Here is a 16,657-nt window from a genome sequence, read left to right on the forward strand (position 1 = left end):
ATGTGGCAGTTACCTGCGTAGCGATGTGTCAGCGCGTTTAGTTTGGAGCAGCAATTAAAGCTGAAAGCCGAGGTGTGTCCACTCAGCCACGGCGCCGGGCCGGGCCTCACCGTGTCACTGCCCAGGACCACGACAACCAAGCCAGCGTCTCCACGGCGGCGCTGTCGCCTAGCAGCGCGAGTGAGAAATACTCACACCTGCATGTGCTCGTTTGTTGCATGCTGACATTTGCACAAGGCCACATCTGACTGGAGATGACCCTGTCACGCTGGCCTCAGTCTGCAGGAATCAGGGCTTGGATTGACATCGGCAGGTAGCCCCCAGCCCCCCAGCCAAGAGCAGGATCTCTCAGACAAGCTTGAAGAGGCTGCCCGTCTTTGCAGTTCCTGTAAAAACCAGTTTACATTCGACTTTCACACATGGCTGGTTATCCTCCCCCATAGCTACAGACATACACACAGACACATTGAGGTCAGGCAGTTATTGCAGGTCATGTCATGACCATACACAACATGTAATGTACTGAATGCACTTTCACTGTTTTTCACTGTTGCTCCACTCTTTTCTTTCATCTTTTCTTTCACACAAACGGTGTACATGGTCACATTCTTCTGATGTAGTCTTTCTCTCTTTTTTTCCTCCTCTCTCTCTCTCTCTCTCCAGACATTCTCTCTCTCACACACACACACACACACACACACCTCACACAGCACTCCGGTGAAGAGCACCATTGGCCTGAGACCGTACGATTCTCTTAACTCTTTGTTCACAGATCTTATTTCTGCCCACACGTCTTTTCGCTCCCGTTCATTGCGCAGCCTCATTGCTAATTGATTAAAACTTCCCAGAGTACCAGCTTTGCCAAGTCTTGGCAGCGCGTGGAGAGAGAGGGAGAGAAAGAGGGAGAGAGAGAGAGAGACGTAGAGAGAAGGAGAGAGGCAGGGGAATAAGGAAAGAGGGAGGGAACGGGGACCCGTTTTAGCAAGGCCTTCTGGGGTAGAAACTACCCAAGATAGTGGCGTCTGTGTGTGCATCTGGGGAGCTCATTAATAAAAGTTGTCTGTAACAGGTCAGACACAGATGCGAACACACACTTACGTCAACACACACACACGTGTGTGCGCACACACACTCGGGCAGAGGCTGAGCAGTGGCCCGCTCAGAGGCACTAAGATGTCTCCAACGAGGCAGGAGACATCTCAGCTTGGACAGGGCAGTTGAGCTGCGTGAGTTGCTTATCATTTAGTGGGGCTTGTGGGGGAGGTAGTTTTTTTTTTGGTATGAGAACGTGCATTTGGAAGCCATTAGCCAGAGTATTTAACAGAGCCTGAATGAGTATAGAAGCAGTCAGCTTGGAATGGATGAGGTCCGGTTGCTAGAATGTGACTGCCTACTTGGTATGCATATTCCCGAAGAGTTTTATATTTTAAGTCATTGTGTTATGTGCGCTTCCCTTAACACCCGCACGATCGTGGCTGAAGTGATGTTTTAAATATCTGCCATCGCCTGTCTTAGCCTCAGCTACTATAACCACAGTTCCAGGTTGGTCCAGTTCCATCATATCCCCATATTTCCATGTGCAACTAATTAAAGAGTTGTGCAGTGATGAAACGAGGAGATTTGAATGTAAATTGTAGCCGGGTTGAAGCGGAAGGGGTCGAATGTTTAAACGTTCTTGGTCTCACGACTTGGCCAGGTTCCTAACTGGAATGATCATTTTTGCAAATGTGAGGAAACCATAATGTGAGGAAAGACTGCATGAAGTATGAGGTTTTTTGGAGAGGAGGTAGGTGTCATAGGAACTCCTATTTGTCTCACATCTCTGGCAAGGGAAAGGGAAAGCCATGTTGTTAAATTGCCTAGTTTTTGCTTAGACAGCATGCATTACCCCTAAGATGCTTCGTACTGTGTAATAGGAGAAACTGGCGAATGAAGTCCAAATAGCTGTTGAACAGAGAACAAAAAAAACCTTTTGTATACACGATTCTGAAATTACATTTCCACCTGTAAATACATCATAAAAATGTGAAAATCCCATGCCAAAACAAGTGTCTGTCAGCCTCACCCAGTTGGAATGCAAACCAGAATGCAGGAGCTGGGGATATTTGAGTCACGGTGTGGCCCTCCACCCAAGACCCGACAGACCATCAGTCCCGGGCCAGATGTCCCCAAATATAGCATGCGTTGTATTCTGCCCTACTCCTCTCTTTATCTTATTCAGACGTCTACACTTTTCCCAAGTGGATCTGGGTTTTACCCTTGCCGACCAACCCTCCCAGTGCCCTGCTTATCTGCGCATATCGGATTCAGTTCTGAACCGGCGCGCGCCCAAAGCCAAGGTCGGTCCCATTCAGCGGGCTGTGTGGTCCAGTGTTACTCCGCTGACAGGCACTAGCACAATGGACCCCCAGCAGCAGGGAGAGATGTCAGGGTGCTGCCAGCTGGGCCCAGCTGACGGTGTGGCTGTATGGGGGAGCGCCTGGGGCTGCTTTATCTGGTCTACATTTAATTAGTGCTGGCCTGACTGGAATATTGTTGGAAGATGTTTTGTTTGAAATATGTTGAAGATTTCAGACGAGAATATGGTTGGAATATGGTTTAAATGCCTTGTTTGTAGCAAGTTTTTCTGACAGAGAAAGTTTAGCTGTTGACTGAAATGATTTTCAAAGAACAATCCATATTGGCAGTTAGTCCAGGACTTAATAGGGCATCATTTGAGTCCAGAAACCATGTTTTCTTAAAGCTCAATTGCCTAGATGAAACAAAACAAAGCACAAACATAAATCAAAGTATAGCTCATATAATTGCAAAGCGGGGAACGAGCGTATGGCAATGTCTGCTTTGCGTAAGATATATGGCCCAAATTATCGTTCATTTTATAATCATCACATATATTGTCAGTGCAAAATTGAGCTGCTGCTTCTCTCCTGTACCGTCCTTGACCTGAAACGTGTGCTTATACCACCTCTCCTACACGCCGCTGGACTGCTCGTACGACACGTGCTGCGCACTTCAGAAATGTTATTGGAAGGTACTGCAAGTTGAAGGCTCTGTTTCTGTGATATCCGAGAGCATCGTTTGATGCCTTTGGCAATAAAACTAATAGGTTTAGGGGGCTGAGTTGGGAGGGGTTTGTCCCACACTGCAACGTCCTTGCCAGCATGAAGTTTATATATTAGAAACAGGCTGGGATATTAGAAGGTATATTTCTGCTCATTGCTGTAAATCTAAGGTTTGTTCTTGCAGAGTGGACACGTGAGCCATTTCTTGATGTTTTGGTACAAATTCTCAGTCAGTCAGCATGATTGTATTTTCATTCAATGTTCAAGAGTTGCTGTTGGCTCTGTTTGATTAGAATTGGTGTGTGTTTGCTTTCTTGGAGTACAAATGACAAAATTCTGTTTATGTAAATGGCTGAGGTCGAACCACAAACAGCAAAGCAGGCATTCCCACACGAACCAACCAATCAAGTAGACCGAGATCGAGCTCTGTTGGAAGTGGAGGGTTACGGAGCTGAGCTAGCCCTAAAGCCCTCGTCATGTTCGCCTGGAGCGAATACCCCCCCCCCCCCCCCCCCCCCCCCCCCCCCCCCGGAGAACCACTTCAGCTGTCTGCAGTGACAGGCCAGACACACGGGCCCTTGTGCCAGACCTGCGCTGATTCACAGATAGCCCCTCTGTCCGAAACGAAGGCAAAGGGTCGTTCTTTGCATTCTTCCGCTGGAGCCTTTGGTTGTTAGAGGATGACCTTCACACTATCTGTCTATCAGCGCAGCTCTGAGAGTCAGCGCGGGAGGGGCTGGCAGAAGGCAAGGGACACGGGCTGACCCGGGGGGTCTTCCTCACGCCTGGCTCGACAGATCGAGAGATTGAATCTTCATGTCCCTACGACGGGGAAATGCCATCCAGCACCGTCTGTCTTTTAGACGTCGTCGAGTCCTAGATGTCTCTCACCATGGAGCTGCACATACCGAAAACTCTTTCTTCGCAAGCACTGCTGCTTGAAATCCACACTACTATGTTGTTCCGGGACATTTCACGCTTTGCGACTTGTTCCTGGTCTCTGTGGACCGGGCTGGTGTTTTCCAAGTGCTTTCCGAGGAGGAAGTGGTTTGAGAGGAAGAGGAGGCCAGGAGGGGCTGGGTCCACTTCAGAAGCCCCAGCGGGAGACAGCGGCACTGTTTTATGTTCCGCCACTAAAGCAGGTTCCCATGATCCCCGCTGCTTACGCACACACTCGCACAAAACAGCTGGACGGGAACCAGAGATCCCGGTAATACCTTTAGTCAAAGATCGAGGCCTCCGCTTAAATGTCACATTCATTTTTTCTTATATCCTCGTAAGTCCTTCATCGTCCAAACAGAGCGATAAAACTTTAAGAATTGTGCGTCACGCTCATGTCCAGAGGCAGGAAAACTTGCAACTGCGAATGACTTAATGTGACGATATCACATCTAAGCCTGGGGATGGGGGGGGTAGTGTGAGGGAGGGGTGAGGGGGGGATGGGAAGTGGAGTGGGGGGAGGTGTGGGGGTGGTTCCAGGCTTTCATGTGTCTACTTCTCTCTCGTCTGCCATCTCTCATGTTAAACAGACATCATCCATTTTCAGTAGGCTTAATAACCAAGACTGAAGAACAGTGTGAGAACAACATCTTTCTGTTTAGCTTTCTTTTTTTATTTTTATACTTCATTTGTGAAGAAGTGGAACTTCTTTGGTTTTTACCTTTGGTCTTCTCACATTTTGTGGTCCAGGATCTAGTTATTGAATCTGGATGAATATTATTGCTTAATATGTATTACTTCATACTTATAATATTTTGTGTGAGTAATGGGTGTGAGGAATGGATCTGATCCTAGATCAGAAAATCGATGGGTTTCCCTCATATGTACTGTGATGATCCATTTGTAAACGAAGGGGCAGATTTTTTCATTCCTGCCCCACAGCCTGAGGTGTTTCTGTAGGTCTCATAAATCCTGATCTGCTAACATGCCACAGCTAATTGGGGGCGACGTGTCCCCTCGTACACAGACACAGCTGAGGGCCAGAGATGTCATGCCCACACTAATCAACATCAACTGTGTGCAAATTACCAACACATGCTGCCTGGGCCAGAGTATGTGACGAAACTCAGGGACCTGGCTGCAATCTCGGGACAAGTGTAGGAGTGTAGGAGTGTAGGAGTGTAGGAGTGTAGGAGTGTAGGAGTGTAGAGAGTGTAGAGAGTGGGGGGTGTAGGGGGTGTAGGAGTGTAGAGAGTGTAGGAGTGTAGAGAGTGTAGAGAGTGGGGGGTGTAGGGGGTGTAGGAGTGTAGAGAGTGTAGGGAGTGGGGGGTGTAGGGAGTGTAGGAGTGTAGAAAGTGTAGGGAGTGGGGGGTGTAGGAGTGTAGGGAGTAGGAGTGTAGGGAGTAGGGGTGTAGGGAGTGTAGAGAGTGTAGGGAGTGGGGGGTGTAGGGAGTGTAGGAGGGTGGGGGGTGTAGGGAGTGTAGGAGGGTGGGGGGTGTAGGGAGTGTAGGGAGTGTAGGGGGTGGGGGGTGTAGGGAGGGTAGGAGTGTAGAAAAGTAGGGAGTGGGGGGTGTAGGGAGTGTAGGAGTGTATAGAGTGTAGGGAGTGGGGGTGTAGGGAGTGTAGAGAGTGTAGAGAGTGTAGAGAGTATATAGTGTAGGGAGTGTAGGAGTGTAGGAGTGTAGGGAGTAGGGGGTGTAGAGAGTGGGGGTGTAGGGAGTGTAGGAGTGTAACGAGTGTAGGGAGTGTAGGGGGTGGGGGGTGTAAGGAGTGTAGGAGTGTAGGGAGTGTAGAGAGTGGGGGTGTAAGGAGTGTAGAGAGTGTAAATAGTGTAGGGAGTGTAGGAGTGTAACAAGTGTAGGGAGTGTAACAAGTGTAGGGAGTGTAAATAGTGTAGGGAGTGTAGGAGTGTAACAAGTGTAGGGAGTGTAAATAGTGTAGGGAGTGCCCTTGGAACTGGAAAAGTCCAATTTCAGAGTAGGCCGATACGCTTAGCGAGTTATGACTCATGTCTTGTGAAGAATATATGCCGTGCTCCTTCGAGGTTGGTTAGATTTGGAGACGGTTGGTGGCCTTTCTGAAGCACACACCTGCCAGATACTCATATTGTTGCCCAGTCGTGTTTATTTTTTAGATTCCTTTTCAATTACAGTCATTTACGTGACCTCATATGGTGGATTCCCATGCTGAATAAATTTATCAAAGACTGAGAAAATTAGTTTCAAGATAAGATCATGAATGCTCTCTCATACCGCACATTTCATTTCTTTGCTGTAGAAATTCATAATATTTGTGTCACAGGATATTACTGTACCTTGATTTAGCCTGACTGTGATTGGCTCAGTGCCGCCATCATTGCGTCTGATCATGCCAGGTCTCTGCCGGGCTCAGACAGCCTGAAAGAAGACATCGCTGCAGTTGTGTTTGAGTCTTGGTGCACTAGTGTGTCTGCAAGGCTTCTGACCACCTAGACTTGAAGAAGACGAAAGCTAATCAGTCATCTAATCATTCAGGCACACTTCTGTTCTCCCATTTACCTACTCATGATTATACTTCAGATTCACAGAAAAGTAAATGAATAAATAACTACCCTCTGCACTGTCACCGGACCCCATAAGCCTACCTTGCCCTGCACTGTGGGGGCGAAGTGACGTTTAGCAGTCGCTCATTTGCACGCACATATGACTCTTTCTAATTGCGTTAGCGGCTCACAGACCCGGGCCATCTGTCGACAGGTTCCACAGCTTGATACGGAAACACGACGCGCACATGAAATAGACACGTTCCCTTTTCCTTTCTTGTTTTCTTTTTTCTTTAACTTCTTTTCAGGATGGAGAAGCGTGATTTACGTATGTGCTTACGCCGCTCCTCCTGTCGTGCGTTGGCACCCTGCCGTGCCGCTCGCTGACCTTCCAACGCCGAGTCCAGCCAGAGTTCAGCTCGCCGCCGCGGCCCTGATGCGGTCGTGCCTGACGGGAGCGGATGAGCGTACGTCTGGCCCCCACAGCGGTGCCAAACATCGTTTATGCGGGACCAGGCTGGCGTTCACGTCCACGTGGCGTCCTCGTTTGTGGCACTGAGGGTAGTCTCATGGACTCCTGCCATGGACGCAAACCGTCCTTTAACTCCTTTAAATGACCTGTTATACGTTGGTGGAATGAAGCGATTCAAGGTCAGAAGGTGTATGATGAATTATGCGTGAACTCTCGAAACTATTTGGAGAGCGTTTTTCTTCCACTGCAGCTCACAGCTCACTTGCAGCTCATCTACTTCTGTTTGCGTGGATTACCACGGTCTCTGTTTTGAACCTCAGCTGGATACAAGCTGCACAGTGACTAATATTCTGGGTTCTTATTGTTTCCATTTGACATTACTCTTTGCTCTGTAGTGAAGAATAATAAGAGATTTTTGTTTGTGGATGTGTTTGCTTTAGCTCAGTAGGTGGCAAAAACATAGATCATGCCTCTCTATTACAGCAGGTTACTTACTAAAAACACATAGTCTTTCTAGAGAGTTCCTTTTCTTCAAAGGCTCATTATAATAGCCTTCTTGTAATGCGTATAGTGTTTGCCATTATCATGTTCTTGAGATGTTTGAATAGTGAGATGCTCTTAAAGGGTCTTCTGGTGACACTTGAACTGGGGTTACAAAGTTGAAACCCAGGTCACTGCTCTTCAGAGTCCACCTTTTACCACTGAAAGCCAGTGCCCCCCCCCCCCCCCCCCACCCCACACTTTGTTCCTGAGAAGCTGCCATTTCTCAGAGATTCTACACACAGACCATCATGGCGTGCGCTGTAATTAACACATTGAGGAGCGAGGTTTTGTTAGGAAGCACGTGCACAGCCAATAATAATAATAATAATAATAATAATAATAATAATCGCATAGAAACGACCAGAAAAGCTTTGGAAGAGCTCGGGCTCGTGGGACGATCAGCAGAACTGCATTTTTCAGAGTAAATTTATCCATTTCTCGAATACCTCAGTAACTGAATTCTCAGAGTACGAAATAAACCAAACTAGACAAAAACAGCTGATTATATCTAACTACTTTTTTTTTGTTGTTCAAACTTCAATATCCTGTTTGTAATTAGGAGATTTATCTTGATTTCACAATGTCAGCAAGCCTTGGGCTGGCTTCCCCTGAGCTTCTCCTACTCCGGTGCTGTAGCGTGTAGTTCTTGGCCTGACCCACAATCTTTTTGCAAAGTATTTTGAAGGATACTTACATGTACATGTTATGACACTGTTATTCTGTGGTTGGTTTGCACTGTTGGTTTTCACTGGCATTCAATGTCATCATCATTAGCATGTTAGCATCAAGGTTCAGAGATGTGGAATTTATCAGAATGTAATTTGTCATGAAAAATTAGCTGCCACACAAATCTTCTGACTTTAAAGCCCCCACAGTAATCAGTCTCACTGGGAAACCAATAGCTCTGAAGAGGGCACCGTGGCATGTTGGCATGCAATGTAATATTATCCATGTGCATGTCTTTCCCTGTAGATTTATGCTGATAACCACTAGCGATACTGCACAGATTTTTGGCATGTTTGAAGCTCGCTAACATCTGAGATGCTTACTGACTGCTCATTAACAGATTGTACTATTAGTCAGAGTTTGTTATTGCCACCCACATCACCGTTACCACAAGACTCACCAGAAAACCTTTACCATTCTAATCAGACCAAAGCTCCCAATCAGAGATTCAAAGCACAATCGTATTTGCTATTTTGGTGTCCCTTCCCTAAGTCTGCTAATGGTCTATCAGAATGCAGCTTGGAAGCACACATAAACCACACACACACACACACACACACACACAGAGCTGCAGCTGTTTTCTGTGAGTTGAAGACAGTGGAATCTTCTGGAAGGAACTTGACAATAGTCTGATGGGAAGTGCAGAGAGGTACTGTGCATGTGCTCACGTGAATGTTCACGCAGGCGTGCACACGCGAGACTGCTTCTAACTCTCCAACTCTTTATGTGAATAGCATACCCCCAGTTTGGAGAGAGGTTGTTTTTTCACTTCACTTGGGGTTCCATGTTTGTTTATAGCATGTGATCCTCACCAGTGGCACACTGCTGCAAGCCCCAAGTGCACTATTTGGAACATGGGGTTTTAATTAAGGACTGCTCCATATGGAGGCCCGTTTAAATGCCTGCATTCATGCTAGCCCAGAGCCTAGCAGAGCCGTGCTCTTCTCAGAAACCCCGAACAGAGGTGCTCTTGTGTGGTGCCGTCGTAACTGCGTCGGCTTTCATGGGGGGGAAAAAAAAGGAGTGAAATGCCTCACGCAGACTGCTGTGTATGACTCTGGTACGAGGGCTTTACTCCAGCAGGAGACGTGGTCGCAAAGGCCCATTGGCACTCGGCTCTGGTCGAGAGGCACAGTAGCACGTGCACGCCCTCAGAGGGGCGCACCGCCCGGTTTCGCCTCCGTCGCCCGCCGTCTCCCCGCACACGCCCCACCTTCGAGGGACGCCCCGCGTGGAGAGACATGGACGCTCTCCGCCTCCCTCGTCACTGTGACCTACAGCGTCCCTCACACGGAGGTCACGGAGCACGGAGAGGAAGAGGAGCAGGGAGAGGAAGAGGAGCGGGGAGAGGGGAGGTGGAGAGGAGGCACACCACAGCTGTACCTCAGGCCTCCAGCAGGCCCTTTACGGTCTGGATTGGTTACGTCTGGCATCGTTACTCCCAAGCTAAGGCCACAAATAGAGGGGCAGGACCTCCCTTTACTGCTCCTGCTCTTCCTCGACCTCCAGCCAACACGCTGGCTTTAACGTGCGAGAACCTCCCTCGTGTAGACCAGATGCCCATCAGTGTTCCTCGAGAAGTCTCAGCCCTCGGGCTCTCATTCAGCCGTGATGGTTATGCGATCCACATGGAGATAGTGGCCCCATTTGTTCCCCCTTTGCGAGCGTGGTCAGCCTGGACCAGCACGACCTTCTGACGATGGAAAGGTCTCAGCTCTGATTGGCCTCCGCTGGCTGCCAGGGAGACACAGGTCCAGGTGTGAAAGGCGATACCTGCCAGATTGAAGCTCTTGGCTGGGACGCTGGTCTCACCAAGACGCAGACAAGGCTGAGAATGGACAGAGCTACACTAGTGGACCGTGGTGCTGACCCAGGCCTGGTAACTGAGAAGGGGACAGAGAGAGACAGAGAGAGAGAGAAGGGGGGGAGAAGAAAGGTGGGCTTTAAAATGTTTTTTTGAGAGAGAGAGAGAGAGAGAGGGAGAGAGAGAGAGGGAGGTTTGGGAGAGGTTTTGGCAGGGGTGAACTCCTAGCCTGTGGATCCCCCACCCCTCCCCCAGAGAAACTGTTTCCTGCCTTGTTTCTCCTCTGAAATCAGATTCCAGACCTCAGTCAGGCCTTGTTTTCCTTGGCGTGCGCAGTGCACAGACACTTGCAGAGAACTTCGAGAACTCCCACAGGCTTCTTCCCCCTTTTACTTTTGCCCTCTTCTGTTCCATCTCTCTTTTTCTCTCTTTCTCTCCCCTTGGTCTTCACTAGACTTTGTCTCATCTGTTTAAGTGAAAAACAGTATCCAAGACTCGATCCCCTGGGCCTGACTGGGTCCAAATGACATGGGGGGCTGATAAAGATATGTGAAGTGTTGAGGTGAGAACTGTTCAGTTGGATTTAGGACACCGTAGGCAGACACATTTTCCAGGCCCTGTAACATTAATCTGATACCCATTCACATTGCTCAATAAAGGATGAGTTAAACAGTTAAAGGTACGTTTTACTTTATCAATTAATTAAACGTTTACCTCCTTGCATTACGTATTCACAGCCTCCATGGCAATATGTGTTATGCCTGCTTAAAATCTGTAAAATGGCTTATAGTTTTATAGCAATTTTATAGAATAGGTTAAAAATCTTGTCAAAGTTTTGTACTAATCTCATAACATAATAGAAACCTTGCCTACACTCAAAATGTTTTCAGTTCTTGTGTTCTGAATCTTTCTAGGTAAAAAACAGCTCTGACTGAATTGCAGAGATTTATCAATATACAAATTACATTATTACATATTATATTACAAATATAAAAATTGAGGTGATACAGAGCCAGTGCTGTTGTCTGCCAGACGCAAGTTCTGGTCAGCCAGTGTTGATATAACCAGACTCCCTCTCTTACACTCTATCCACTGGAGTGGCAAAATGGCTATATTTGTGTTTGAAAGTGTGTTTAAAAAGGTGCTCTGTCTAGAGTGGTCAGTCACTGAGTTGCACACTGAGGGTGTCTTATTTTCACTGAACAGAGGAAGAGAGGTGGCTGAGTGCATGTGTGCGTGTGTGTGCATGTGTGTGCGTGTGCGTGTGTGTGTGTTTCTCAAGGGGTGGTGGTAGCTTTGAAACTAGCAGACAGAGCTCATCAGGAAAGTTAAACAGTCCCATATTTAAGAGGGAAGAGCTGGACCGCTGGGTTGCATTTACTTATTAATGCTCTATGTGCCTTACGCCCTCTTTAAGCACTTAAACAACCTGCCCTGCACCACACAGTCATTCCATCAAACTCCCCAGTCTGCTGTTCGGAGTTTTGGTTATCTGTGGGTCACACACACACACACACACACACACACACACACACACACACACACACACACACACACACACACACACACACCCTTCCTTACCTACAGCAGTGCTTAAATGAACACCATATGATTATCTACCCAGGCTTCACGTAAACCAATCGAAAAATGATCCCAGGGCCTCGTGCTTGGCTTGCCATTCGAGCACTCCTGCAGTATTTCCGTTGTGCCGGGGCCCTCGTGGGGGGGGGGGGGGGGCACTGGTCAGTGGGTGTAACGTTGCGTCACAGCGACTGCCAAACCCTCTACTCGAGTTATCGCACGACTACAGCTGTTTATAAATAGGCTTGTAAAATCCACCTCAGCCATCCCACGGCTACGACAGACTCCGACAGCAGTCAGATGACCTGTTGCCATGGGAGTGAACCAGCCAGCGAGGGACCTTTTCAGAGGGAACGCAAGAATAAATCTTCGGGCATGTTTTTTTGCGCATGACTTAATTGGCTATCATTTTAAAACGGCGTTTACTAATCATTACGGTCCCGCGGAGTCATTCAGAATTGTCGATGGCACGTGGTATCTTTTGGTCTCAAGATGTTGTTATTTTTGTTTGGTGATTAGTATTAGGGTTAGTATTAGTGTTAGTATTAGAATTAGTAAAGGGCGAACGCAGACACACAAGTGTCATGAACGCACAGGCAGCACAACTCAGGAAAGGAGAGTGTGTCCACGGCACTGAACAAATTGAAAGCCTCTGTCTTTGCGTTCGGTACCAATTAAAAGGCCCTTTGTGGCCGTGGAAACAGCTGCATTGACTCCACCCAGTCTGTTAAGGTTAGAGACAGGGCCTGTCTTACACTTCAACACACACACACACACGCATACACACACACACACACACACACACACAAACACATGCACACACAAAAACACAAACGCACATGCATACACACACATACACACGCATACACACGCCCATACAAAAACACAAACACACACGTATACATACACACACGCACACATGCACACACACACATGCACACACACACATAAGCACACACACACACACACACACGTGCACACACACACACACGTGCACACACACACACACACACAAACACACACCAGGAGAAAACGGCACAGGTTAGATAAGCTCAAATTGCGTCCAAATGTGTACGAGTCAGGCAGCCTCGCTATACCAGTTGGATTTATCTGGACTGTATAATAAGCAGCAATTACAGCAAAGATAGTTCAACACTGACAGCAGTCCAGTGCCATGGGGACACGATAATAGCTAGTAGCCAAACACTCTGGTCTGTGAGCTTTGATGGAGGCAGAAGAAGACTTGTTTATTTTTGTTTCTTCTGACTACTTTAAGCAGGAGTACACAGACAGAAATGGAGAAATGGCTTTGATATCACACCGACAAAATGTTTTTGATGTGTAATGTGCTGTTTAGGATTCTGCTTCTCAACACACGGACTACAGAATTTTTTTTTTTTTAATTGCACTATTCGCCGAGGTCGCAAGATTAGAAGTCGGTTTTCCTTGGCGTCTGTGACTCGGTGCTTTTACTCTGGAGGCCGGACCACTTTATGTTTAAACCCGGCTGGGTGAGCCCGAGTTCTGCTCCTGGCCTGGTAGCATCTCTTGCGGCGGAAAGGCTGAGGGACGATAATGCTGCTCTTGATGGTTGGGTGCCGCTCGGCCCAGCGATAACGGGGCTAAATTGAACCCTGCGGACACAGGCGCGTCGGTGACTCAGTTTCTCCGGCTGCTCATCCGACACGGTGCCGGTCCGGCTGCTCGGCGCCTGTGTTCCCCGGATGGAGCGTCACGACCCAGTGGGGAAGTGAAGTGAAATGAACGTTTCCAACACACACTTACAAGGCGAGCTGTGAATGTAAGGTCATGGCCACCGATTAGAGTGATGGCTTGGGCGTAATACAATCCGGCGGCTGCTTCGGCCTTTCAAACGTTGTTTTAATTGGACACAGCACCCGTCACGTAATTGTATTGCAACTGACTTGCTCACTCACGGTTAACAAGCAGTAAATGCTCCACAAAGTGGCGCTACTGAGCACAGTTGTGCCCCCCCCCCCCCCCTTCCACAATGACGGGGTCCTTGTTGGTTAAAAAAGCTAGTTGTTTTGGTCAGTGTTTCTTTAAGAGACAGAGAGAGAGAGAGGGAGAGAGACAGTGGGGGAGAGCAAGAGGCAGAGAGAGCTGTATAGATAGAAGGGTTAGATAATTAGAGGTCTGGGTAGTTTCACCTTTGCCCAGTGGCTTTGATGAACTGATTACATAGGTGCGTGTGCTCACCCTGTCCTAAACGCCAGAGCTTTACCCGCCCAGAGATTTGCGCATTGTAGGCTGAACGAAGAGGAGACAGGCTGGCTAGCGTGGCCTGTGTTGAGGAAGGAGAGAATAATACAGTTTTCAAACACCACGGTCGTGTGTGGAATATGAGAGCAAAGGTGTGTGTCTGTGTGTGTGTGTGTGTGTGTGTGTGTGTGTGTGTGTGTAACCAGCCCTGTGAAGGCCTCTTACATTAAACACATCCAGTCAGCACACCAAATAAGGCCAAAGCTTTATTGCACATCGCAGCCTGTTGCAGCCCCACAAACGCCTGCCTTCATATCTACACCATGCCCTGTGCTTCTAACATTCTTCCTCACTAAACACATATCCTGTGATAACTATACCCGCTTGGCATGAGAGTTTATTCCACAAATACATATACATTCTGAACTATTTCAAGGAAGATTATTTTATTTCCTAAATATGACATTAAGATAACCTAGTGTCTACTGTGGATATGTTGTTATAAAACATGGCTTGGATATGTACGTGATTAAACATGTGGTTCTAAATAACAGTGAAAAGCATGCTAAATGATTACTTTGTTAAGTAAATATCAATATACAATATGCTATTTCAGCCATATTTTGTCAAACGTTACTTGGATCCATGTACTGTGTAGTAATATTAATGCTCTCTCTTTCTCTCCCTCCCTCTCTCCCCTCTTGTTTTTCACAGGTAAGATTTGAATCTCCTCATCCGTACAATGTGTGATGGTCTGTGTAAGTAGCTTTAAGAATTGTGTCAACTGCATCTCATCCAAGTGCATCTAATATCCTCTGGATAATATTTTGACAAGCTGTGAGCAACCCGCTGCTGTAAAAGTGTGTGTGTGTGTGTGTGTGTGTGTGTGTGTGTGTGTGTGTGTGTGTGTGTGTGTGTGTGTGTGTGTGTGTGTTTGTGTGTGTGGGAGCGCGTGCGTGCGTGCGGAATGGAAAACTGACACACAGCCTTAGTGTAATCCCACTGTCAGTCAAACAAAGCTCTTGACTGTAGGTGTGAGTCGACTTTATCGGCTCTGACTGGATCCACCACTCCTCACTCCACCTTCCTCCACCCCCACTCCCCCCACCCCCACTCCCCACTCCACCTCGGCCGCCACTGGCTCAGCGGTAATGAACACAAACCGTTTCGTTTGCATAATCCCCAGCTAAAGAGCAGCTTCCCAGGAGTGCTTGTAATTACTGTCGGAGCGATAGTGCTGAGGTACCACACCAGGAGGATTCTCCACACCTGCCGAGAGCCTCCGGTGGCGGCCAGGAAGGCGTGAGATAGCGCCTGCTCCAGACGCAGGGGCCAGTGTCTAGGCAGGAGAGCCGTCGGATAGCTCAGGCCACAGCACTTTGGTCTGAAAGGCTCGTGGCCACTGGGTCACGAGGGCTTTTGTGGAAAAGCACTTAACCTCAGCAAGAGAGACCCTTCTCCATGGCTTGTGCTATAACTCAACCACACACACACACACACACACACACACACACACTAATTGTGCCCGGACGGTACCTGGGAAGACATGCTTGGCTCAGAATGAAAGGAGGACTTATGAGACCTGCAGAAGTGGGAGGGGCAAAACACAAACACCTAGTGTCTCTGGAGGAACCTCTTGCTATATGTCCTTTAGGGCAGTGTTCACATGGCCTGTTCATATAAGCTTCCTCTGTGTCCTTTATGGCAGTGTTCAAACAGCCTGTTCTTTTAAGCTTGCTCTGTGTCCTTTAGGGCAGTGTTCACATGGCCTGTTCATATAAGATTGCTCTATGTCCTTTAGGGCAGTGTTAAACAAAAGGTGTACTGTTGCACTTAATCCAAGTAATCAGAGAGACATTTACTATAAGTAATAAAGCAAATAATAGTCTACAAACCTGCCCACACACTACCAAAAAAATCAAGAAAATCCAACAAAAGCTTTAATTGATTTTATTCCATTTGTATGATGTGAAGCCAGCCACTAGATTGAGAGTAAACATTTCATGCTGTCATCACTACTCACATTTTATAGGCTAAAGCAGATTGTCTACACCTGTACAGGTTGCGTAATTAATGTCTTAAAGAAACAGTAACAACAGAAGAAAATAAATATAATAAAGGAGTTAAAGAAAAATGTATACACAAATACACAAACAAGAACATTAAAAAGATATATTACAAGATGGCAATGTGCTCTCTTAAAGTAGCAAGTTGTGGGAGTGTTAGGTGTCCTTTAGGGCAGTGTTCCCAGTGTTGGGTGTCCTTTAGGGCAGTGTTCCCAGTGTTGGGTGTCCTTTAGGGCAGTGTTCAATGTTGTGTGTCCTTTAGGGCAGTGTTCACAGTGTCGGGTGTCCTTTAGAGCAGTGTTCACATTGTCTGGTGTCCTTTAGGGCAGTGTTCAGTGTTGGGTGTGCTTTAGGGCAGTGTTCACAGTGTTGGGTGTCCTTTAGGGCAGTGTTCACAGTGTTGGGTGTCCTTTAGGGCAGTGTGCACAGTGTTGGGTGTCTTCACTTTTCCGATTACACCACCAGAATTGGACGTGGCATGTGAGTTTGTGTGTTTATTGGGGCTTTGCTAATCTTATTTATTTATTTATTTGTTTATTTTACCTTTATTTATACAGGTTGTCCCACTGAGACTTGGCGTCTCATTTACAAGTGAGACCTGTTTATAATAAAATATAAAACAACAATTAAGCTACGATAGAATAACAATGAAATAGTATACATATTTTTCATAAAACTTATCATAAGACACAACATACAAGCTATAACATGTTAAGTTTA

General features: G+C 47.2%; 1 protein-coding gene across 4 annotated transcripts in view; it reads left to right on the forward strand.

Moving 5' to 3' along the window:
* pdzrn3b (PDZ domain containing RING finger 3b) overlaps nucleotides 1-16,657 on the forward strand; it is a 73,622-nt gene that overhangs the window by 20,536 nt on the left and 36,429 nt on the right. Inside the window, exons 1-2 of one of the 4 annotated variants that reach the window (XM_077014074.1) lie at nucleotides 11,951-12,021; nucleotides 14,586-14,629. The exons of 2 other annotated variants lie outside the window; for them this stretch is intronic. In XM_077014074.1, the coding sequence (XP_076870189.1) occupies nucleotides 14,621-14,629 (9 nt within the window). In that variant the 5' untranslated portion in view covers nucleotides 11,951-12,021; nucleotides 14,586-14,620. Of the gene's footprint in view, nucleotides 1-11,894; nucleotides 12,022-14,585; nucleotides 14,630-16,657 lie in introns of those variants that run through there. One more of the 4 variants, XM_077014073.1, reaches the window with a different exon arrangement.

The sequence above is a fragment of the Brachyhypopomus gauderio genome, chromosome 8 (assembly GCF_052324685.1).
Source record: "Brachyhypopomus gauderio isolate BG-103 chromosome 8, BGAUD_0.2, whole genome shotgun sequence".
Classification (NCBI taxonomy): domain Eukaryota; kingdom Metazoa; phylum Chordata; class Actinopteri; order Gymnotiformes; family Hypopomidae; genus Brachyhypopomus; species Brachyhypopomus gauderio.